The 23,892-nt window shown below is 51.4% G+C and overlaps 2 protein-coding genes across 2 annotated transcripts in view; both read right to left on the bottom strand.

Annotated features, from left to right (window-relative positions):
- Positions 1-23,892, bottom strand: part of RPS21 (ribosomal protein S21) — a 161,539-nt gene that overhangs the window by 103,464 nt on the left and 34,183 nt on the right. The window lies entirely within an intron of this gene.
- GATA5 (GATA binding protein 5) lies at positions 2,511-13,976 on the bottom strand. Its single transcript, XM_065691583.1, has 7 exons — positions 13,687-13,976; positions 12,460-13,062; positions 10,169-10,335; positions 6,185-6,310; positions 5,139-5,226; positions 4,440-4,564; positions 2,511-3,007 (listed from the first exon to the last, which is right to left on the bottom strand). Exons 2-7 carry the CDS (start codon positions 12,977-12,979, stop codon positions 2,852-2,854), a joined length of 1,182 nt encoding a protein of 393 aa, XP_065547655.1. The 5' UTR covers positions 12,980-13,062; positions 13,687-13,976; the 3' UTR covers positions 2,511-2,851.

Genomic DNA, 23,892 nt, shown 5'->3' with positions numbered 1-23,892 from the left:
CCGTGGCATCAGTATAAAGTGCAAAATGGAACAGATCATCGTAGTCACGTTGTAAAATCCTCCGGGCAGGTGACCTTTGAACAAAGGCAATTGATAGCTCCGAGGCAGATGTACAACAACAGTCAAGATAATAGGTGTCCACAAACCACCAGACCTCTGGGAGAGAAGCACACACCGTGCCTGGGAAGGGGAGAGAATACCAAGGAGACTGAGAAAGGTTTGGGAAAGAGAAGTAGAATTAGACCTCTGAAGTGAGTCTTGCTTGGGGATGGGGCAGGGAGGGGTGAGCCTGATCATAGAAGGTCTCCCATTAGGGCTGACCAGGAGACAGAAGTCCGCAGGGATGACTTCTGCCTTGGGGAGCAGAGCATGAAATGAAAACCCAGCGTTGTGACTGATGCCATCCAGTGAGTGCAGGGAGCGGGCAGGAAGGAAAAACTGCACACATCCCGGTTGTTTCACTCCTTGTCCCTCTGCCTGGTTTCATCAGCCACCAACCCTCGGAGCATCCCGACGCCCGGTCGACGGTTACCAACAGGCAATAAATAAAACCTCTGGAGCCACTGGTGTCAACATCTTGGCATTGTTTGGGTCTTCTTGTTTGCCTTTAAAATAACTCTCCCCCGCAGGGTCATGCAGATGAAAAAGCGAGGACCCCCCTGCCATCGTCCATAGAAATCATCTTGCCATGACTTGTGTTGTGCTGCCTTTACATTGCCTGCAAAGCCTGGGGTTTGGGGAGCTGCCCGGGAGTGTTGCTCATGCTGCATCCAGGGCTCCTGCTCCCTCCTGCCCGCCCCTGTCCTGACACGTCATCCCAGGCGCCTACAGGCCGCCTGAGCCCGGGCCACATCACCCATTTCCCTGACTCCCAGAGGCACCGTTTGGGCTGGATTTGGGGGTGGTGGCACCGTGGTAGCCCGGTGCTGCTGGCTTATCTGCTGCACCGCTGTGCCCGGCTCTGTTTGGATGTTGGCAGGCCAGAGAGTGGAAAAACAAATGATGGAGACGTGGATCCATGGTGAAAGTCCGGCCATGCAAACATGGTGTGCCCAGTACTGGAGGGATGCCCCTCCTTAACAGCCTGGCACTGGAGGTTGGTGTGATGAAAGGTGCTAATGAAGCTTTGGAGGCACAAGAAATACTCTTCGCAGTTTTCATCTATGAGCTTTGATAAAAGGGTGGCTTAATCCCCCCCCATGCTCACATAGGGGTATTTTGGAGGACCAGGGGGGCTGGAACTAGATGATCTTAAGGTCCTTTCCAACCCTAGTGATTTGACAATTCTATAATCAACCTATGAGCTGTGTCAGCACTGAAAGGAACTAATGTTACCCAGTACCTGGAACAAGTCTTTCTCCAGCAAGGGTTGCATGCTGGAAAGCATCGCCCTCCGTCTCAGCTGAGTTGTGACTTGGTGTCATATTCACTCTCCCTGTTCATCTTTAGCCTGTTGTTTATAATGAAAATCAAGCGATCCATCTCTTCTGACAAGAGGAAGAGTTGCTCCAGGAAGCCCTGGACAGGTCAACTTCTATATTAAGGAACTATTACTTGACAGCTTCCTGGCCATAAATAGCCATCGAGCCAGGCTGGGGATTTGATTTAGAAATAACAAAGCAGGCCATAGAAGTAACTTCATGACCTTGCTCCCCCTTCATTTCCCACCGATCTCCCCTCCTCGATACGGCCTAGGGTCCCCAAGCTCCTCTGGTGCTTCAGGGCCCCCTTGCATACCCCCAGCAGAGCATATCCCCCCATTGCCCAGCTCACCAGGGCAGCTCCAAGAAGCTGTAGCAACACCCTGTTGCCAGCTTTTGGAGGTTTGATGTGGGGTTTGCATCACTGATGATCTTTTGCTACAGAATAGATCCAAGAAATTATTTTGTACTGGGCTTTTATTAAAATAATTCCTAAGGAATCTCTCCCTTGCATGGAAATCTTGGTTTAAAACCTCTCCAAAACTGGATGCAAACAAATAAGCCTCCAATACATCCTTTATTTTTCAATCCCTCAAACTTTTAACTTTTGGAAGCCAAACTTCTGTTTTCCTACTGCTCAGAGTTGGCAGTATGAAAACCAATCCGGAAACACAAAAGAAAAAGAGCATTTCGGTATTCTTTTATTATTGGGAGGTTTTGACCATCTTTGTCACGTGGTTTGCCTAAAATAATGATCAAAAACCTCTTTCTTTGGAGCTGGAAAGGGAAGAGCAGTGTGTTTATTTCACATGGGACTCATGAGCTCAGTGTTGAGATGTTGAATGCTTCAGAAGCTAACACTCTATAGAGATGATCCTTTTTAATATAAACCAGTAAATGTTTAAAACAACCGTTGCTGCTTTTTTTCCTCTCTTCCTGTTGTGGCCAATGAAACATAAGGGAGGCCACACAGTTTACATCTTAATAAAATTAAGTTATTTGGTGCCACATTATTACAGTCTTTATTGGAAAGTTGAATAAATTGCACACAGAGGAGTCATAGGAGGGAGAAATCACTGCGAATAAACATAGATTCTGGGATGCATTTATTTGCTGGTTTCATCTCAAAGGAGGAAAGCCTTTGCCCCAGGAAAACGGAGGCAGCCCCGGGGCTCCGGCCTCAGAGAGGCAACCCTGGGCTGCTCCAGCTGAGGATGAGACTTTTAGGGAGTTGGTGCCACAGCGGGGCCATCCCGGCCCCATCCAGCCAATGTTTTCCATGCGCATCCTCCAAGAGAAACTCGTCCTGCAGCCGTGGCTGGGCACCCCGCAGTCCCGAAGCGCTGGGGCAGCCCATCCTGCCCATCATCCATCTGCAGGGCCAGCCAAAAATGTTGGTCCTGACGGTTTCTGCTGGAGCCTGGGGGTTTTTAGGCAAGCGCCAGGGCGCACCAGGAGTCCTGCCGGAGCGGCACGCTCAGCCCGGGCTGCGGGGCCATGCTGCTGGGGGAGAAGGTGTAGTCCTCGGGCTCAAACTTGAACTCGCCGTGGCTGCCGGCCAGTGCCTCGTCTGACTGGCTCTGCGCCTGCCCGGGAGGGAAGCGAAGAGTCATTAGGGATCCTGTTATTAGCCAAAGGGTCACCCTCTCCCTTGTTGTAACGTGGTGGTAGGACTAGGATGGATTATGAGCAGCGTGGGTTATCCCTGAGGATGGATTATGAGCAGCGTGGGTTATCCCTGAGGATGGATTATGAACAAGGTGGGTTATCCCTGAGGATAGATTATGAACAAGGTGGGTTATCCCTGAGGATGGATTACAAACAGAGTGGTTTATTCCTGAGGAAGGATTATGAACAGATTGAGTTATCCCTGAGGATGGATTATGAGCAAGGTGGATTATCCTTGAAGATAGATTATGAACAGGGTGGATTATCCCTGAGGATGGATTACAAACAGAGTGGTTTATTCCTGAGGATGGATTATGAACAGATTGAGTTATCCCCGAGGATGGATTATGAACAAGGTGGGTTATCCTTGAAGATAGATTATGAACAGGGTGGATTATCCCTGAGGATAGATTACAAACAGAGTGGTTCATTCCTGAGGATGGATTATGAACAAGGTAGGTTATCCCTGATGCTACTGCTTCCCGTAGGAGGAGCCAGGCAGGTAGGATTCTCCATCCCCAGCAAGCACAAAGGCCAAACAGGGATAAAGCATCGCAGGACCCATCCACAGTTAGTTATTGACTAAATACATCCAGTTTGGGGATCTCTAGGCACGTGTATATTTTTTTAAGAGTGCAGCACAAATCAGATTTATCAATTTCAGCCCAAAATATGCCTATCTCATATGGTGGAAATGGCTGAGCTTCCTCTCCATGCACCCAGGTCCAGCTTGGGGAGGGCTTAGACCCAGCATAAAGATAGTGCTGGGTCACAACATTTTGATGTGTGGGTTGATTTAGAGCCATTTTTAACTCTGCCAAGACAAAAGAGCAACCCACCCCAAAGAATTCCTTGGGGCATAAGCACAGCCTTGCAGTCTGGGGTCTCTGACAGCATTACAGCTCTGTGAGCACCGAGCACTTCAGGGCTATAAACTCCAGATAATGTATGCCCAGGGAGCCTTTTCATGAGAGCTGCAGACGTTTCCACCCTGGGCTGATCCCACCAACTCAACAGAGTTGTAACTTCCAGGATTTCATGGCAGGAGATTAGAATTAAATCCTGCTCTGCACCAAAGCTGGTTCATCACTGATTGCCTCTAGCAGCAGGGTTTGGACCTCCCAGTTCCCCACTGCAAAACGGAAGAGCTGATGTGAAGCCAACAGGCTGGAGCCCTTCCTGGTCTGCAAAGTCTTGGCTCACACTCCCTGCTTTCCTCAGTGTAAGGCAGTCCATGAGGCTGGTGGCCCCTAATGCAATGAACTAATTGCTCAGCCTCATCACGGCTCCCCAGGTCAATGACTACTGAGGTGTGTGAAGCACCCACCCCAGCAAGCCTTTGTACCTTACCTGGGACACTGACACCATGGCTTGTCCGGGATACTGAGAGGATGCGCTGGGCTCTGACTTTAAAGTGACCGTGCTGTCTGAGTTCGTAATGGAAGAAGGGGAGTTAGTGGCCGAAGTTGTAGACCCTGGAAAACAATCAGTTCAGGACAGTGAAGCAACAGAGGTGCGAATCTGCTCTTAAGAAATTTGTGTTTTAATGGCTACCATCACATCTCATGGCACGACTGCTCTGTTCTCCTTCCCCACCGCATCTCTGTCAGGGTAAGGCTTTGTATTTGGCTGCCAAGATGCCGATGGAGGAAGAGGAGCAGCATCCTTCCGCTGCCTGGCAGCGCTGATCCTGGCACAGGCCAGATGGGCTAATGTTGAATTCATTGTGACGCCTTCCTTTTAACTCCTTAATACACCATTCCCAACCCTGTTTTTTCCCATTACTCAATTTAGCCCAGATCTGTGTGAACAAAACACTGCTGGACTGGAGCTGGGCGTCCACAGCACAGAGCAACCTCAGAGGAATAAGACAGCAGTGATATTTACCACCCTGCTTCCTCCTTCCACGTGAGGTCTATACATAAATACAGGCCCTCTATCTAAATAAAAATCAGAATGTTATTTTCTAATTATCATAATTCCCTGCAGGACACATGTTGAGGTGAATTATGCTCCAAGCCCCCACAATGGATCATAGCAGCACTGTACCTGTTGAGGTTTTGCCTTTGGTAATGTTCTTAGGCTTCCTTTTCCTCGTCTGGATGCTTTCCTTTTTCATGGCCAGAGGTCGTGGTACCTTGACATGCATAAAGTTTAGAATCATTAATATAGCATTTTACTAAGCTCCTTCCCACACGTGTTGCTCCCCTATTTATGTCCCATAGCTCATGCAAAGCACCTAAAGTCCTTGTCCTTCACTAAGTTGCTATTTTTCTCTGCAACAGGCCTTGGCTGGAAGATGTATAAGGCTAACAGCTACGGCTTTCCCACAAGTTCTGGTTTTTCCTTTATTTCCTATTTTCCTTTTTCTGATTTATTAGTGACCTTTATGACAGAGCCCTATTAAATTACACTGACAAACTGAGAGCCTACTTGGCTCAAAGGGAACAGTCATGGAATAAAGAGACTTTAACCTTTATGGCAGAAGTTTGAAGAGGCCTGTAGGGAGGGATGGTGGCTGTATGGAGAGATGGAGCCCTGGTGAGGTTGCCTTTCTAAAGCATCATAGAATCCCAGACTGGTTTGGGATGCTTTAGAATCCCAGACTGGTTTGGGCTGAAGGGACCATAAAGCTCCTTCAGCTCCAACCCCTGCCATGGGCAGGGACCCCTTCCACTGGAGCAGCTTGCTCCAAGCCCCTGTGTCCAACCTGGCCTTGAACACTGCCAGGGATGGGGCAGCCACAGCTTCTCTGGGCACCCTGTGCCAGCGCCTCAGCACCCTCACAGGGAAGAGTTTCTGCCTTTTCATTATGTTTTGGGGAGTAACTTGACAAACAACCTAACGAAGAGCCACCCAGTGCCAGAAATCTTTCCTCTATGGAGGTACCTCCTGAGAAAGTTCCAATATCCCCTTAGCCTTATTCTGGAGAGCCTCAGTAGACTGAGCTTTTAACCACTCTAGGAGACAAGACTGGGTTATGGCTCTTCTGGGTCCAGTCTAGAGGCTGGTCCCTCCAGACCTGATATCCTCGTCCTACTATGCAGTGATCCCAGCACCCAAAGGGTTTCTCCCATTTCAGACGTTCTTCTCACCCCATGGAGCTTCATGTACAACCCGCAGGCGTTGCAGACGGGCTCCCCTTCGGCGTTCCTTCTCCAGAGGGTGGTATTGGTTGTGTGGCAGTTAGTGCAACATAGGCCAGCACGTCTAGATGAAGACTTAAAAACAAGCAAACACACACATGAATGCACACATAGGAATGATTAATTGGGAAGTTTCCTTTCATATAAACCCTACAATTGCACCACTTTCCTGGAAAATGTGAAGCACACGCGATAGAGAAATCCAGATCAAAGAAATTACATTCAAATGAGATCACTCCAATTTGCAAGTTCTTTTTTTTTCTATTGAGCTAGGTAAACCTGGCAAATATCCTTGCAACTCTTTCCACAAACTTCCAACAAATCTGCTGGAAGTGTTCAAGACTCTGAGCACAGAGAACTTTCCTCCAGCAAATCCACTCAGATGGGGAAAGAGAAGCAAAATGCCAAGCAGGCTTTAAGTGCACAAAGAAATCTACTCATGTTTTAAGGGAACTCTTCTTGTTTTCTGCACTCAGAACTACCGGTAAGTTAGCAACATCCCAATTAATCTCTGGTTTACGACAACTGGAATCAATTGGCTGCACTGAGCAGAACCAAACTGAACTGGCCCATGATGGTACCAGGGAGGTTATGCTTTGCACGTCTCACAGATAATCTGTTCCTTTACATGCTGCAAACACCCTTACCGCGCAACCATTAATTTATGATCTATTTTGTGAGCGCAGTGATTGCTGGCTCTGAACGTTAATGCTTCAAAAGGGAGAAGGAAAACATTCTGGCAGAAGCAGCAAACTCCTTTCTGACAACAGTGCTCCACGCCACTGGAAAATTCACAAGTGCCTAGACAGATGTGTCAGCTCGATAGGCATTTCATCTGAAAGACTCTTAACACTAGGTATTGAAACTAATGTAATAAAAGACTTCACTAAATATAAGGTACCAGTGACATGAGTGGTGTCACAGCCTCCCCACGCTCAGGTGTTTGAACATGTTCTTCAGCCTTGAGAAAAATCACTTTGATTCCACTCGAAGGCAGACGCTAGGTGATGCAGGCACTAAAGAACTCCCTGTTTGTTTATTCTTCCATTATTGCTCGACATCAGGACTGAGCAATAGAACGAATGAGGTGGGAAGAGGGGGAATAAAACCGAAATGTTTTTACAAGGTTAGCAGCCAAATAAAGATCAGCTTTGAGGTTCAAGAGACACAACTGACGTGCCCAAGCTTTGATTCACTCAGCAGAGGTCTCAGCAGCTGTTTGCTAATAATGATACTGCTTTGGGAATTATTTAGCCTTCAAGAAACAACCGAGCAAAAATTACAATACACCGAGGTGTGAGCTGACAAGCCTGGCACAGGAGGGGACAGCAATCCTTGTGCCTAGTATGGGACATGGTGTCACAACCATGTTCCTTAAAGCCTTTCAGCTGCCGGAGCTGTGTCCTTCATCCCTGCAACTAGGAAGGACCTCAGCTCCTATGGGAGCAGAGAGAGATGCCAAGCACCTGAGGGGTGCAAGAGCTCTGAGGTCCAGCTCCTGCCATGGATGAGGAGGGGAAGGTGGAAGCACTCAGCCCTGGGGTAATTGTGCCCGGTGTGGGCTGGTGAGGTCTGTCATCACCTGTGGATGCAGGAAGGCCAACCAAAGCCCTTTGGAAAGCCCCAAGGTTTCTGGGTCACTGCAGGTTCCTGGAAAGGAGGGGCACACTGTTCCTATTTCAAACAACACCTTGTCCGTGGCTTGCACATGAGGTGGCAACAAGTGAAATGCACCAAGAAACTGGCTAGAGAAGGTACCGCCTAAAATAAAGTGCTGCTTCCATCCTCACCTGCAATAAATCCTTTCTGCCGAAAAGCCATAGTGCTCTGAACCCAGACACAGACCGGAGCAGAAGGGATGTTGTGCAGGGGATGTTGCCTTTATCACAAAATAAGAAGCAGGAAATCAACTGGAAAGGACACTGCCATTGCTTGCCCTCTGCCACGCACAAGCAGGCCGAGCAGCACTGAGCTGCAGGACATCATTCCCGCAGCATTATTTGGGCTACGCTGTGTTCTCCACAGCTTTCAGTGGGACTTCGCTTTGCGAAAACAGAGCTCGGAATAACTCCTAGTGCAGCATCTACCACAGAGCAAAGGTCATCCCCTAACGAACAAAAGTGACCATTTCCCCTTCCCGAGTCTGTGAAAGAGCCAACTTCACCATTCCTAGAGCGACGGAGACACTGCTTTGTTCCCACCCAGACCTCGGACCTTGAGGCTGTGAGCTCGGAACACATTCCCCACCATGGAAATCATCCAGGGGAAGAAACAACCCAAGCCATGGAGGTGCAGGTCGCTCCCTTTGCAGGGCAAGTCTGGCACACACGTCCACCAACAATGGATTCCCCTTCTTCCGATGGGGCAGAACTTGCAACACAACAATTCAAACCCTTGGGAAAATCCAAGATTTTGAAACGTTTTGTTCCAAAATGAGGATGGAAAATCAAAATTGCAGCCCCTTTTCTAATCCATAGAACAAAATCCCTGCAAGTATTTAAATCTTACTGAAAGGTTTACCCTGGATAAGAATCATCTCTTTCCTTTGGGCTTTATCATTATTACACTGATTGTAAAAATAATGCTAAAATAATAGTAAAATAATAATAAAAAAGGTTGGAAGTGCTTTGATAATTCCCAGCAAGATTTGCTGATCCTTGGGAAACAGTTTTAATCCTGCAAAGCTGCGTTCTCCACCAGAAAACTCTACTGAATAGCAGCGAAACCTCTCCAATTCCTTGGGGAAAAACTGTTTTAAAAACCCCTGGAAATTCACCCAGCACCCCATTTTGATTTTAAATCCATCTCCACAGTCTGAAATGTGGAATTGGATTTAAACCGGTTTGTCTCTATCTCTCTGCGCAGGGATCGTATCTGCGTTGAAGAAATGCACAGCGTAACTCAGGTCTGCAGCACAGCAGCGACCAGAGCCTACTGCCCGGGGCAGATTTAACTTCATTACATTAAAGAAGACCAGGAGAGTTTGGTGAGAGAGGCAAATCCTGTTGGATAATGCTAAATATTTCACAGAAATGCCTGGATTTGGATTTGAAGAACAAAATAGGACCATTTCCCACGGAGCCGCCGCTCCTTTCGTTTTGCAAATCCAGAGCCACATTTCTAGGATCGAAATCAGAATAAAACATTTTGCTCAATCCCAAGTTTTTTTGTCCTCGTTTTCTTACATAGAAACCCAACAACTGTCAGGTTGTTGCTAATACTTCGTTTTACAATGCACAAAACCCACCGCGGGAATACACCCCGAGCGAAAGCCAAAGAAGCTCCCAGCTATTCCCCAGCACGGCTCCAACAAACATCCTGCTTGTGATGACGGCTTCTGATGACAGGCTCCGAAACCAAAACTGTTGCCACCAAATTTAAACATCGCAAAGTGACTCTATGTAAAAAAAAAGGAGGCGCCTTTCCTCTCTCACAATGGGATCCCAATTGGAGGAAGCTCAATATCAGATTGAGGAGAGGGGGGATTAAGGCTTTAACCTGCAGGGAAACTGGGAGCTACTAAAGCCCAAATTTCTGCCTTAGGCAGCTGGGCAAGGGCAGCGGGGATCTGGGCCCCATTCTGTGAACAGCCACCAACCTGCCTGGGTGAGCTCAGGATCAGCCCTGTCTCCTGTTCACTACCCTGCCCTAGACCATGTATGTCTGCATAAAGAACTAGGAAATTATTATTATTATTATTACTATTATTATTATTATTAAATAAAAAGCAATGTGCCCACTGTGGGATCAGAGCTGGGGGAAGCCTATAGAACCCAAAGCCACCGCTGTGCCGCAGTGAGGGGCTTCTGCTGGCGCTGATGGCGTTTTGTTCAACCAAGGGTCAAACAGACCCTAACACCATTACAGAAACCCCAATAGCTCCTGCACCCTCTGGATGAAGCCGGGAATCCCTGCAGAGTTTCCCCCTCTTACCAGTCTCTTCTGTGGCTTGAGTGGCCGGTTGATGCCGTTCATCTTGTGGTAGAGGCCGCAGGCGTTGCACAGATAGTGCCCGGTGCCGTCCTTCCTCCAGAGCGGTGTGGACATGGCTCCGCAGTTTACGCACTCCCGGCCGTCCCCAGGGAACTCCTCCAGGTACTCTGGAAAGGACACCCAAGGTGAGCAGGTCAGAAGCAGTCCCCACCAGACACAGTCACTGGTTGCCCATGGGGACCCTGCGGGTGAGGATCCCAAATCCACTGTGCCCCACTGCCCCTCTGCAAGTGAAAACCCCTGCCAGGGGGGTGAGTTTATCTCAACCCTCCAAGCTCTGCACTAAACCCCTTTATTCCCTCCATGTCTTTCAGTGTTTTCCTCCAAGACAGCATATTCAGTCATCCCAATCCCAAAGGTTTGAATGCGGCTGAGGTCTCTCCTTGGGATGGGAAGGGGCAGGAAGCCTATCCGTGGTGCTATCCCCGAACAGAGCTGCGAAAATAAATTGGAGGGGGAGCAAAACAGGGCGATTTTCCTGATTTCCATGAAGGCGCATTGGTCACTGGGGACGGCTGGGCTGGGAAGGGCTCGGGACTGCCCAGGGAGCAACGCGTGGCTACGGCTCCGCTCCCTTCGGGAGAGCATCCCCGGCCGCCGCAGCCTCCTGCGACCGGGGCTCTTCCCGACTTTCCTTCCCAAAAGCCTCGGGAAGATGCCGCGAAGCTGCCCGCTCCGAGCACCGGCCCCGGGGCGGCTCTGCCCCGAAGGTGGCTCCGCGGCAAGCGGGAGCAAACCCGAGGGACCCCTTAATTGCGAGTCGGTCTCTTCCCTCCTGTTGCTTTTACCTCTTATTTTAATATAGAAATAATGATAACTAATAACATTATTACATTAAAAAATAACTGCCTCTGCCTGAAACGTTATTTACTTCCAAAGAAAAATATTCTCTTATTTTTTGTTTAATCTTCGATTGTATTAATGATGATCCAAAGAAAGAAAAAGGAAAATGAAGAAAAAATAAAGACGGGAAAATTGAAAAGAAAAATTAAAAATTAAGAAATAATTAAAAAATTGTAATAATTCATTAAATAAATAATAATAAAAAATAGTTTATGCTACTTAAGAGCCGTTTACACTATTCAAGAGCAAAAACAAACGGCGGGGAGGACGGCGGCCACTATTTCGGCTCCCTAACCACCAAATCCAAAGCGCACAAGGGATTTCTGCGCCATCACCTCCCTCGGCAGGACCGGAGCGATCCCTTCTCGCACAGCTCAACGGATTTTCCCAAACAAAGAGAAAATCCTGGAAAGGAACCGCTCCCAAACACCTCCAGCGTTGGGATGAGGCGGGGGGGAAGCGGAGCAGCGGAGGCAGCTGGGGGGGGGGTGGTGGGGGGTGGGAGGGCTCATTCCCTGCTTTAACTTTGTTCTTGGGGTAAAGATAAGAGAATTCGGTTCACCGCAGTCACGATGATAACGCGGCTGAGATTTTGAAGTGGCTTTTAAAGGACTTTGCAAAACACCGCCGGACGAGGATGGTGGACCCCCCCCCCCCCCCCCCCCCGCTTCGGGGTTATAAACCCTGCGCACGGAGAGTCCTTTAAAATCAAGCCCCCAAACTTTATTTGCCCTGGGGGTTGTTTTAAAAGGGCTCTCCGGTGTGGATGCAAACGAATTGCAGGCAGGTTTATTGTTCAACGCCTGAGCGCGTTTCAGTGTCCCCGCAAAGGCCGCCGAGCGCTGCAGCTGCGGACCCGGCTTGGCGAGGGCGAATTAGGAGACCGAGAGTCTGTCCAAATATAAACTAATTTACCACAATAAATTACTTAAAAGGGAGGGAGCTATAAATCTGCCCCGCTAATTTAAACACAAGGGTAAGTATTGAAGCCCAGGCACAAAGTCGATATTGTGGGAAGGAGATATCGGGGGTGGGGGGATGTTGAACGGCCTCTGTTCCTCTGTCCTGCAGGGGAATTGCTCTCCTTTGAAACGTGGTCTTTGCCCTTCGTGTCACACAAACACCCCACCTCTGTCCAAGCTCAGCCACACGCATCCCGTGCCCGGACCATCTCTCCATCCCTGGATAAAGTCAGCCCCTTCTGCCTCTCCATCCCTGGATAAAGCCATGCCCTCCTTTCCCGTCGGGATGTCAACGGGGCAGCGTACCCGCCGGTCGGGCCACCAACACGCCATGGGGATGGGGATAGGGACGGCTCCGACCCGGCGCCTAAAGCCAGGAAACGACACGGCGCCCCGAGGCCACGGTGAGGGGCGAAGGAAACCTACCGAAAGTGGACCTGCGGCCGGGTAAAGCCGCCTGCCTCGTCTGCAGGCTGTGCAGCACGCTGCTCTCAAAGTGTCCGGCCGTCCAGGAAGGCGGTATCTCGGGGGTCACGTAGGCGGGGTAGGGGCTGGAGTAGGACCCGTTAACGGAGCGCACCAAGGCGTTGCCGTACTGCTCCCGGCCCCCGCCGCCCAGCAGCAGGGGCCCCTGGTAGGCGCCGTCGCGGCCCGGGGGGCTGCTGCCCGGCGGGCTGTGCGTGTAGGAGAAACCCGACGGCGGGTGAGGGCTGCCGGCGTTGAAAGCGGCGGCTTCGCCGCTGCTCTGGCCCCAGCCCGTGGGGTTGCCGAGGTGGCTCTGGTGCGGCTCGCAGCCTTGCAGGTAGGGCAGCGTCTGGAGGACGGAGGGCACCCGGGTGGTGGGCACGTAGACGGGCGAGCCGGCCGACGAGTGGAGGAAGTTGCTGGAGTCGTGGGAGTAAGCCGACTGGCCATGGTTGGGGGCGAGAGCCAGACCCTGATACATGTTCCGTCCTCGGCGGCGACGGCGGCTGCTCAGGGCCCGGCCGGCTGCGCCCCGGCGTTGCCGCGGGGCTCACTCAGAGGAACCTGGAAAGAGGAAAAGCTGAGAGTGAGACCCCGCAAGAGCCCGGGACACCCAGCCCGGGCCCTCCCCACCAGCCGGCTCTTCCCGTGGCGAAAGCGCCTCTTCCCTGCCTCAAGCACGGGCTGTGATCTGTAGTTATTGTGATCGTTATTATTTTCCCTTTAAACTTTCCTCTGCTCAGCTCGTCCCGCCGAGGGAACTCGCCGCACAAGGCCGAGAGCAGCGGCTGAGCCACGGCGAGAAATAACCTCCGCAAACGGGCCGCAGCCCCGCGCCTCCTTCCAGCCGCCCTCCCGAGCGCTTCCAAGGGGCGGAAAACAAACCCCAAACCCCATATTTTTGATGTATTTTATCCTTAAGTATTTCCTTTCCTGTTATTTTTCCGAGCCCCGGGCCTGGAGCGCTCTCGGGGCCTTGCTAGTGTGAGGCAGCCGGCCCGGTTGGGAGCAGGGTACCGGCAGCTCCAGGCAACGGCTCCGGCCTGGGAGCATCCCCGGTGTGTCCCACATCCACCAGCGCTGCCGCTTTCTTGTTAAAAAGCGCAATAACGCTGGGGCAGGGCGGAGGGCTCCAGCCGCGGAGCACCGCAAGAGGATCCCGCCCCCGGCACCCCCTCCGGTACTCACATGGCAGCCGGCAGGGAGCGGAGCCGGGCATGGCCGGGTGGGCATGAAGCTGCGCTCAGACCGTGCAGGGAAATCCCAGGAAAGTGAAAATAACAGCGATAATAATGACAATAGAATAAAGATTACGGGGGAGGGAGGAGAAACCCCGAACCAAGCAGGAGCCCCCGGCAGACAGGGGCTGCCCTCCCTCGGTCCCTCCCCTCCACCGCCGCCGTCTCCCGTGGGTGCGTCCCTGACTGCTCCCGCCGGGGAAGTGGCGGCGGCGGCCTCGGCGGCGGCTCTTTACGACGGGCCCCGGTACGGCCCGACCCACGTGACGGCCGGCGGGATAGCCCCGGTCCCGGCCAGGATTGGGCGCCTCCCGGCAGGAGAGGGGGAGGACGGGACGGGATAAGTCCCGCCGGCTCCGCTCCCGGCGGGGGGGGACGCGCCCGACGGCTCCCCCTTGACGCGGGGCCGTGGGGTCAGGATGCGACCCAGAGGGTGCCCCGCAGCCCCAAGTACCCCCCCTCGAAAGGCCGGAGGTGTCCGCCCCCCCCCCGGGGAGGGATGAGGGTGCCTCCCTCCTTTGCGGGCCCCGTTGCGTTGTTTCTGGGGGTCGCTCCGACACCCCGGCGGGAGGCAATGCCCCCCCCCGGGCTGCCGGTAGAACCCTTCGAACACCTTCCGGCGGGGGGTCTCGAAGCACAGGACTTGGCCGGGCGGTTTTCTGCTCCGAGCCATTGCTCCGGCTCCGCTTTGCGCTACCAGGGAAGCGGGGGTCTCCATCCTGTCCCCCAGCCCGTCCTGCATTTATCAAGCCACTCACGGCCCCACCGAGCTTGGAGCTGCCGCCTCGAAGAGCAGCGCTGTAGCCCCTCACCGTCCCGTCAGGGCCGTCGGGCCCTGCGCTGCCCCGCTCGCTGTTCCCCGCTGGGAGGGGGCCAGCAGCAGCACCGCGGTCGAGCGGCTCCGGCCTTGCTGCGGCGGCACAAATCCTTTCCGTGCTTTGCCCCGTCGGTGCGACCGCGGGAATGGGCGACGGGAGGGGAAGCAGCCCCGGGAGTGGCCGCTCAGCCCGGGTAACCCGGCCGATAGAACCCTCCTCCGGTACCGGGGTCCCCACCCGCTGCCGGAGCGAGGAAATAATTTCATCACTATCGGGTTTTGCGAGGGGATTTCTGCTCCTTTTCCTCACGGAACCGGTTTTCTCCTCCTCGGAGAAAGGGATTAAAACACCTTTCAGCGAATGTCACCGTCCACGGGCGGACAGGGATTTGCCGTCGGGATCAGGCCCCAGGAGCCCTCCCGTAGCCCGGAGGTGCGGTCCAGCCCCGGCGCCCCGGGGAGCCCGTCCAGCCACGGCTCCGCAGGGACCAGCACTTCGGGAAGGGTGGGAAATTTCGGCTCCAAAATAAACTGGTGCAGGAATGCCAGCTATTTCCCTCGGAATAATGCAACGCAACTGGCTGGAGATGTATTTATTTGCTAGGGAAAGCGGCTGGTTTACGGCTCGCAGGGTATCCCTGTGCCCGCCGAGCAGAAGGGGGGAAAACCCCAAACCCAGAAAAAGAAAAAACAAAAAGTAAAAAGTAAAATAACAATGATAATAATTAAAAAAAAACCCCAAACCCCAAACCAACAAAAAAACCCAAAACCCACAAAAAATTAAAAAGGGAAAGAAAAAGAAAAGGAGCGGGAAGGGTAGGGAAAAAAAAAAAAGGAGGAAAAATAAAGGGGAAAACAACGTACAAAAAGAAAATAACAGCCCGGGAAGGCTCCTGCTCAGGGAGTTTTCCGTCCCCAAGGAAAACCAGCCCCAACCCTTCTGTGGCTGTAGCGGAGCCGCAGCCGGAGCTTCCTTCGTTTCGTTTCGGTTGCTAAAAGCGGGGTGAAGCCGTGGGGCCGCAGAGGTTTGGCAATTTCAGGATATTCTTTAACTGTGATTTATTCTATTTTTTACTATTGAAATGCTTGGGACTGCCCGCTCCGATCGTTCAAGCGTTCAAATAAATGTGAAAACGTTGAAAGAAACGAGGCGCTGCTGAAATCCGAAGGGATTTACCCCGGGAGCCCGTTCCTGCCCAAGGAAACCGCCGTGCGCTAAAACCTGCCCGTGGTCGTGCTGCGTGCCCGTGTTCAGACACATCCAATTGTTTTATTTTCATTTGTTTTCACCAGGTTTCCAGCCCACTTTCCTCCCGCGGTGGCATTAACTCAGCTACCGGCGATGCGGCGGCTGCCCAGCTCTCGCCTCACCGGGCAGCGCAGCCCCGAGGCCGCGGGGAGGGGCGGCGGGTTCCGCAGGCGCGGAGCAGCGCTGCGGGCAGGTGCTCTGGCAACGCGGGATCCCCGCACTACCGGCGGCAGTCACCGTGGGACCGGCCCCGTGTCCAGGGGCCCGAGCCACCCAACGGTGAGGCCACTGGATGCGGAGCCGCCGACGTGCAGCGGTTTGGGGGGTTCATAGAAGTTTGGGGTGCGCTTGGTGACCTGGAACAAGGCGGAGGGTGCGGGGTCCTTCCTCTGAGGAAGGCCCGGAGTGGAGATGCTTCAGGTGAAGGAGGGAAGGTATCGGCGTGGCACCGGAGCCAGCAGCGATGCCCCCGCTGCAGTCCCCGCATTGAGCCCCGGGAAGACCCGCCGGGGTGCGGGCATCGTCCCGCGGGGTACCCCTAAGCGCTCCCTGCCTCTCCGACGGCATCCCCTGAGCGTCACCGGGGCACAGCCGGACACCTCTGCCCGGGAGCCAGCTCACGGCGAGGCTCAGACGGACACAAACTCCCTAACACAAGCATCAGGGCAGGTGATCCCCGGATCCCACGGAGGACACCGCAGAACCTCCCTTCCAGCCCCGTCCGGAGCGGGGAAAGGCGGGGAGGCCGCCTGGGAGAGCTCGGTGTCACCCCGACGGGAGCTTTGCTGCCGCGGCTCATCCCTTCTCTGCTCACGGTTCGTTAGACGGGCTGGCTGGGACCTGGCTCTGCTCTTCCAAAGGGGTAAGGCCACTGTTTTGCGGGGGTTAGGAAGGGGTCCCTGTTCCATGCTCCCCCGCGTCCGGGCAGAGCTTGGCTCCGGCGGGTCCCAGCGGGCTCGGTGCTGCTCGGCACGGCTCGGCACGGCTCCGCAGGAAGCCCTGACCCTCCAGGTGAGGCTCCCCGGGCCGCACAGACTGCCCGGCGCCCCGGCCCCGCGGCCCTAATCCCACCCCGGCTGATTTGTGAGCTCTGCGCCGGGGCGTGTGCGTGGGAGCGTCCAGCGCGGTCCATGAGGGGGGCTTGTACCCCCTGCATGGCAAACCAAGGGGGAAAATGAAAAGGAAAGTGCAGAGGAGGGCAGGATCCTACCCGCTCTGCTGCACCGGGCGCACCCCGAAACAGCCGGTCGGCTTCCCCCGTCGGTGCATCGGGAGGTGGCAGTTGCCGAAATACAGCCCCTTGCCTCCCTCTACCTCGCACGGGCTGCAGCATCCCTCCCATCCCAGGGGCTCGGGGGCGGCTCGCAGCTTGGTGCCTTCGGGGTTAGCGGGGAAAGCAAGCTCCGGCGTTAGAGACGTTTATCCCCGGTTCTCAAACGAAGGATGAGCTGCCTGAGGATACAGCAACACCCCAGGGGCTGCTTCCCCCTGCCTGGTGGGCTGTGAATGTTGGGGATGGACGGGTGGGAACCAGCAGGGTCTGCATCCCCTGGTCTGCATCACCTGGTCCACATCTGTGGTCCCCATTGTCCTGTCCTCATCTATGATCCCCATCCCCAGGTCTGCATCCCCTCATCCTCCCCCCATTCCCTTCCTACCCAGTGTCCGAGGGATGAGCTGGCCCCTGTCTTGGGAATGAGCTCTGCTTCCTCCTGTGGCCCTGGTCAGGCTGAAGCTTGAGGAGAAGAGAGGAGCGATGGCCACAGCCGAGGGTGGTGGAGGCCACACTGGCCAGGGGCTGTGGGCAAGGACTGAGCTGCCCCAGGCCAGCAGGGGTTTGTGCTGGAGGAGTGAGGGGATGCCAGAGGGCTGTGTTTCAGAAGGGTTAAATAAACAGCATGCTCTGCCAAAAAATGTTCATCTCCTGTTATATGCATGCGGCAGTGGCTCTCAGGAAAAGGGGTGGGGGTCTGCGTGTGTGTAAGGACTTAAACATTTACCCCCTCTTACCCTGTTTTCTTCCTTAGCCCATAAGGATTTCACTGGTATGGCAAAGAAAAGAGATCCCATAGAGCTGATGTTGCCTGCTGTACAGACTCGTTTTATGGGGATGCTTCAGTCTCAAACATTCCTTCAGCCACTCACAAACCAACAACAGCTACAAAAATCACCCCACTTTCTTCAATATCTACAGGGTACAACATGCAGAGTGCAGTGTGTGCCCCCATAAAATGGGTGCTGGGAGCACCCCATAAGGGACAAACCACCTCTTTGCAGATGGGCAAACTGTGGTCTCCAGATTTGTTTGATGCAGAGGTTCTGGGGGCTCCAAGTTTTCCCCAAGCCCAAAGGACACAGATGTGCAGCCCAGGCAGGATATCCAGCCCCAGCAGGGGCTCAGCATCTTGCATGGGGTGAAGATCTGACCCCACTTGGGAAGTTCTCCAGGAGTTTTGCCATGGGCAGGAGCAGTGGGTGACTCAGGTTCCAGCCATGTCGGAACAATAGGGACGCACTGTGTATACAATTCCTTGTGCGTGTAAATGCTTGTGGGGTTGAAGCCTGAGGGTACAAAGAGCTGCAGTGAGAGGCAAAAAACTTCTGCAGTGTGAAATGGAAACTATTTCCCTGGATAAACTCATGCCTGGGTGTGCTGAGCTGGTGGGGTGATGATGGCAATGCCAGCATGGTCCTGGCAGAGGCCAGCGAGAAAAGAGCTCTGATATGAAACCACTTAGAGACCCTTTCCAGGTATGCTTCCACCATGCTCCCACTGCCATTCCAGGCAATAAATGGGGAAAGAAGGGAAAAAAAGAGGCTATTTTGGTATATTAACCTCCTTGTGGCCAGGTGAAAGGTTAAATTCACATGATTCATTGGCGGCTGAGAGACAGCACTTTGTTGCTAGGATTTTGGGGAATGCGGAGGGCTCCAGCGAAGGAGTCTCGCTAATCTTTAAGGGAGGGAGCCAGGCTCCTGTCTGACGGCTGCAGGCCCAGCAGCTCTGTGTTTCATTTCAGACTGTCACTCTCCTATCTCTCAGCTCACTCCCAGCTCCAGCTTGCTGCCAGATCTTGGGAACTGTTAACTCAGACAAATTTATAGATGGAAAAAGAACAGTTAGCCATTGTTCCTGGGGTGGGGGAGGGAGGAAAGTGAGGAGCTTCGGCCACCAAAGCCATGATGTAACCTGGTTGTTGCTTGGTGCAAAGGATCTTGCCCTTCCCATGCCAGGGAAGGAAACTGGGACCATTATGTTACCGCTAAATGTTGGGAGATGGGATGCTGGCGCCTGAGTCACTTGGAAACCTTTGTAGAGTGTTCCCATAAAGTGGAATCTCCCAGCTGGACATCTCTAGGGTGTGAGCTCATTTCTTCGTTTCAAGTCCCATGATACTGGGTGTTTTTCCTTAAAGCTTCAGACTGTGGAGTCTTGAGATCTAATATCAACAGCAGTGTTCTCATAAACAGTGCCTCGCTATGTGGGCTGCTGAGAAGAAACTGCGAATGGGGAGATCTCACAGATTAGAAAAGAAAAACCCAAGTATGGAGACCCTCAGATTCACTATTCTTTAGGGGTTCCATCAGTTTCAGGAAGCATTACGGACTTCATCTACCTGAGAGAAAAGCCCAACCAAGAAGTTGTTGTCCCTGCTTTCCTGTTGGATACTCTTCCAACCAGCCTTCTTGGTGGAAAGACTTTAAAACCCATACCTGGAAAATGAGAGAGCACTCACTCACCCAAGTGTTTGGTTTAGGGCTTTTGGATGGTCTATGGCTCCTGAACATGGGTCTCTTTGGAGGTATGTCTTCCAAAATAATCTAAATAGGGATGTATGTAGCTTCAAGACAGGAGTAATCTGCATCACAGTGGGATAAAGCAGCTGGGGTTTTTATAGCTGCTCTGAATCCAGATCCCCATGTTTTTTACCATTACATGTGTGTACAGAGTATATGGAGGCGAGAAATTCTGGGTTTAAAACACAAGTAGTAACATGTTAAGCACTGAGTAAATCCAACCACTTGAGGATCTGGCTGCGTGGAAGATGGTTTCTTCTTCCAAGGTCTTTGAAGTTGCAGAAGTCTGTTCATTTTTTAACCAGGAGGCTGCATGGATTTGTTTCTGAAGGCCCAAAAGGCGGCATGGTCCCAAACCATGACTGTCCCCCATTTTACTTACTGGGGCTTTAATAAACTCCACAGTTACAGGGACAGATTTTCCATTTTCCATTCTATAAAGTTTCTGCCCGAAGTCTGCTGCAATATTAATACTCTTTGTGTGCTTAATTTTGGTATCTATAACCAGAAGCACTTCTTTTTTCCCCATTGCAGTCTTGGTATGAAGTTATTGAGTCAAAACTCCAGCATTACACAGATACGCGCTTCTAAATACAGGTCTGAATTACCCTCTGGTGGAAGTCTTCCATTGGAGTTAACAGAGATGCCCTAGGGATGAATTCGGGGCACTACCTGCATTATTGGCTAATTTTCATTTTGCACCTCTCTCGTCATGTATTTTATGTGTCTAAAAATAATCTTCCACAAGGGAGAAATCGCTTCTATGACTTCTCATAAGAAAGGTACCGAAAGGATGTGACAAATGAATGCTGCAGCCTTTCCTATCTACTTGAACTAAATTTAATGTTCCCCGCATTGCTTTGCTACGCTTAATTTTAATACCCTTATGCCCAATATTTTTCCTGCCTTTGCTCAGGCTGGGTTTTCTTTTCACAGCTTCTCAGCCACATCTGTAGTGACTTGGTTTGGGTCAGCAAATCTTCTCCACCTCACAGACCTCCCCTTTCCACTTCTCTCCGTCTCATCGGCTGCATCTCTGACCTCTCCTAGCCTCATTTTTCACCTTCTCAGCAACCTCTCAGCCCTCGCTGCCTGCATTTTTCATCTGCTTTGGCATGAAAACATGGCTCCAATTAGTTGGAAAGGCAGGATGGAGAGGGAGAGGTGGAGAGGCAGCTGGTTTGGCCAGAGTGGGAACGAAGCACTCCTTTCTCTCTCTGGGCACCCCAAGAGATGTGGTAGCTCTCATGGATGGATGCTCTGGAGTCTGGGAGAAGAGGAGAGCTTTTTCCTACTTCTCCAGGCTTGGAAATACAAAGTTAAGCCAGAACCTGGGCTTTGCACCATGTAAGTTTTAGCACTGTAGCTGGTACTACCTGGTTGCTTTCCGCCTAACACAGTGGAAACCTACTAGGCCTATGGTCAAAGCAGCACCCGGGGGAGGACATGGCAATGGGCCACTTGCAATCTCCTGCTCCCGCTTGAGATTTCACAGAAACAGGCTGAGCAAAGCCATGTGTTACAGAAACCACTGGAATGATTTTATGCGAGCAAAGATATGCAGAAGCAGAAGTCCTGGCAAGCCTGAATTCAGTTCCCCATGGAAGGGAAGAGAATTACGAGCGTGTATATCCCATCTGACTGTACCCAGGCCAATCTCTAGGTAGAGTTTAGCCATTGTCCAGCTTTTCCAAACCTACAGCCCCACATCTGGTCAGCTGGCCCCTTCCCACAGCCCAAATGTTGTGGTCTTCCTTTCAGGGGACGTTGGCCAATCTGCATACAATCGGTGCTGTGGGTTGAAGCTGAGGTCACCATTGAAATCGTGTGTTTCCAAGAGCTGTTTGACCAAATGGAATTTACAGAGCAGGACAGTTATTGACAGGGCTGACAAAAGTGATGCTCCAATGATTTACAGTCCAGGTGTGTTGTCAGAGCAAGATATTTACCCGAGATCCCAAGAACTGTTAAAATTTAAGCTCTAGAGACCTTCCCTGGCTTTCCTGCAGCGTTTTGAAGGGTCACACCTCCTGGACCATTTGAAGTCACCCTGCAAATAGCCCAGAGTTTAGGAACTTCCAGGGGAAATATGAGCAGATACAGTGATTTAAAATGGTTTTAATGGGTATAAAATTGGAGAGGTGAACAGATATAGGATGCCCTTCCTCTTATCCCAAATGTACAGTTCCCCACAATAAACCTCTTTGAATATATACACATTAGTCAGGATTATCTCTGAGTGTCTAGTGGGCTAAGAATATGGATCCTGGAGACGTCAGCAAGAGAATTCATTAGAGGAGACGGCAAGTGCTTGGAAATGGGAAATGTATTCTCTTATAAACACAGTCTGCACTGGGGCTGACCTTAGGGCTGAACAGAATTGGCTGGAGAGACAGGGAAGGCAGGGAAGGAAAACAATGTTCATACGCAACCGTCTCCATTTTTTGGTAACAAAACTCATTATCGAGGCTTCTGTGACTTGATGTTCCAAACGAAGGGAACTCTCACCCTGAAAACAGACCAATGACAAGGGAGTATCAAATCAGCCCCAGCTTATTCTTTCTGGGTGAGACAGATTTCGTAGGTTTTGGGGTACATGATGTGACTCCAGGAGGGATTCCCCCTCTGCTAATGTGCTGGGGCTTCCTCATGACCAAAGCATTGCACAGTTCTTGCCCCACAAACCAGCTTATTTGCTTGTGTCTCTTAAATCTTACCGGCCATTTCAACTCTGCAATATCAAAGTTCATGTATTTGGATGAACTCTGGTATTTGAAGTGAAAAGATGCTGGTTTTAAAGCTTCTCTGTCCATGCATGGGCACACATGTGCATGGTTTCCCTGTTATCACTGCCTCTCCTTGCTCTCTTATTTGCTTACTGGGCAAAATGAAAGGAGCTAGCACCGAGTATGAAAGGAACTCAGCAAGCCAACACTGACTCCTACCTCATATCTATTAGCTGTAAATTACTTTAACATGAGTGACATCACACTTGACTCTTGGTAAAACAGTGTTAAGTTAGTGGGTAATAAAACAGCTTGACACTAATGATGGGTTCTGCGTGATAAATTACTGTCAGTGATCAGATAAGGGTTCTTGAGACTAACCTTGAACTAAATCTATTCTGTTGCTGCATCTCGTGCGCAGTGTTCCACTTCTTGCCGTGGGGATTAAGGGCTCAGAGCCCAATCCTGCACCGTGCTCAGAGGCAAAAGGGATGCTTGTATGTAGGAGCATTTCCAGAAGTGGCTTCCAAGCATCAGGCTGCTCCCACGAGTGGAGCAAGGAGGGTTTGGCCCTAACTTTGGGAGCAGCCGTCCAGTTACGTGGGCCTCATGGCCAGTCTTTCAGATGCAGGAAGAGTTTCCAGCAGTGACTTAAGTATCCAGATCTCCAATATTATTCATTTTTATAAGAGCATTACACAACCAAGGGGTGGGCATTGAAAGTTTCTTTGTATTTAATATGGTGGATTTCATTACTGGATCTTCGACCAATATATTTCATCTATCCTACAAGCCATAGGCATCAACGACCTCAGTAAGAACAGAGGATGCTCGGCAGCTGGCAGGATCAGGCCCTCATTCAAAGAACTTGTTTTACTTGCAAAACCTGGGGAGAAAGCTTTATACCCAACAGCTGGGAGCTGGCCAAAGTCAATGTAATGCATGAGATTTTGAATGTTTTTTGCATGTATTTTCTTTGGAATCTAACCAGGGTGCTGCTTAGAAAAGGCTTCACAAATTGTTTTACATTGTTATTATTATTTGAGGCTCCATTTTCATTTATCATTCAGGTAACATGCTCAGGAGATATTTTTTATATACTTCTTGTATAAACCATTGTATTAAAACATTTGCCATCATTCAGTTTCATGCCTAATCACTGTTGTCCTGGCCTGTTTATTACAACTGGTCTAACCCTGGCATACTTGTGTGTTATAAATGGCTTCAACGAAGAGAAGTTTTCACTCTGTTCATTCAGATACCTCATTCATCTGTGATTACGACAGACCTCGTATTAAGATGCACTGGTTTTAACGCAAGTCATAATAAATCTATCCTTCTAGAAAGTCCATAGTGACAGAAAAGCCCTTGAGAGAGAAGTGGCACAGAGAGGACTGTAGGGAAAATAGCTGGTTATGGCTGGGTCTTCCAAGGAACAGGGATTGCTGAACTATGGACACTGCACCAGAGATGCAGCTAACATGCTCCTGGTCCCAGTTCTTTGCTAAAATGCAAAGTATTTATCGGTCCTTTCAACTGCTGTGAAGTAATGAAGAGACCAGAGAC

The sequence above is a fragment of the Lathamus discolor genome, chromosome 11 (genome assembly GCF_037157495.1).
Source record: "Lathamus discolor isolate bLatDis1 chromosome 11, bLatDis1.hap1, whole genome shotgun sequence".
In the NCBI taxonomy this organism is placed as follows: domain Eukaryota; kingdom Metazoa; phylum Chordata; class Aves; order Psittaciformes; family Psittacidae; genus Lathamus; species Lathamus discolor.
Note: the sequence above shows the minus strand (reverse complement) of the source record. Positions and strands in the feature narration are given on the sequence as shown.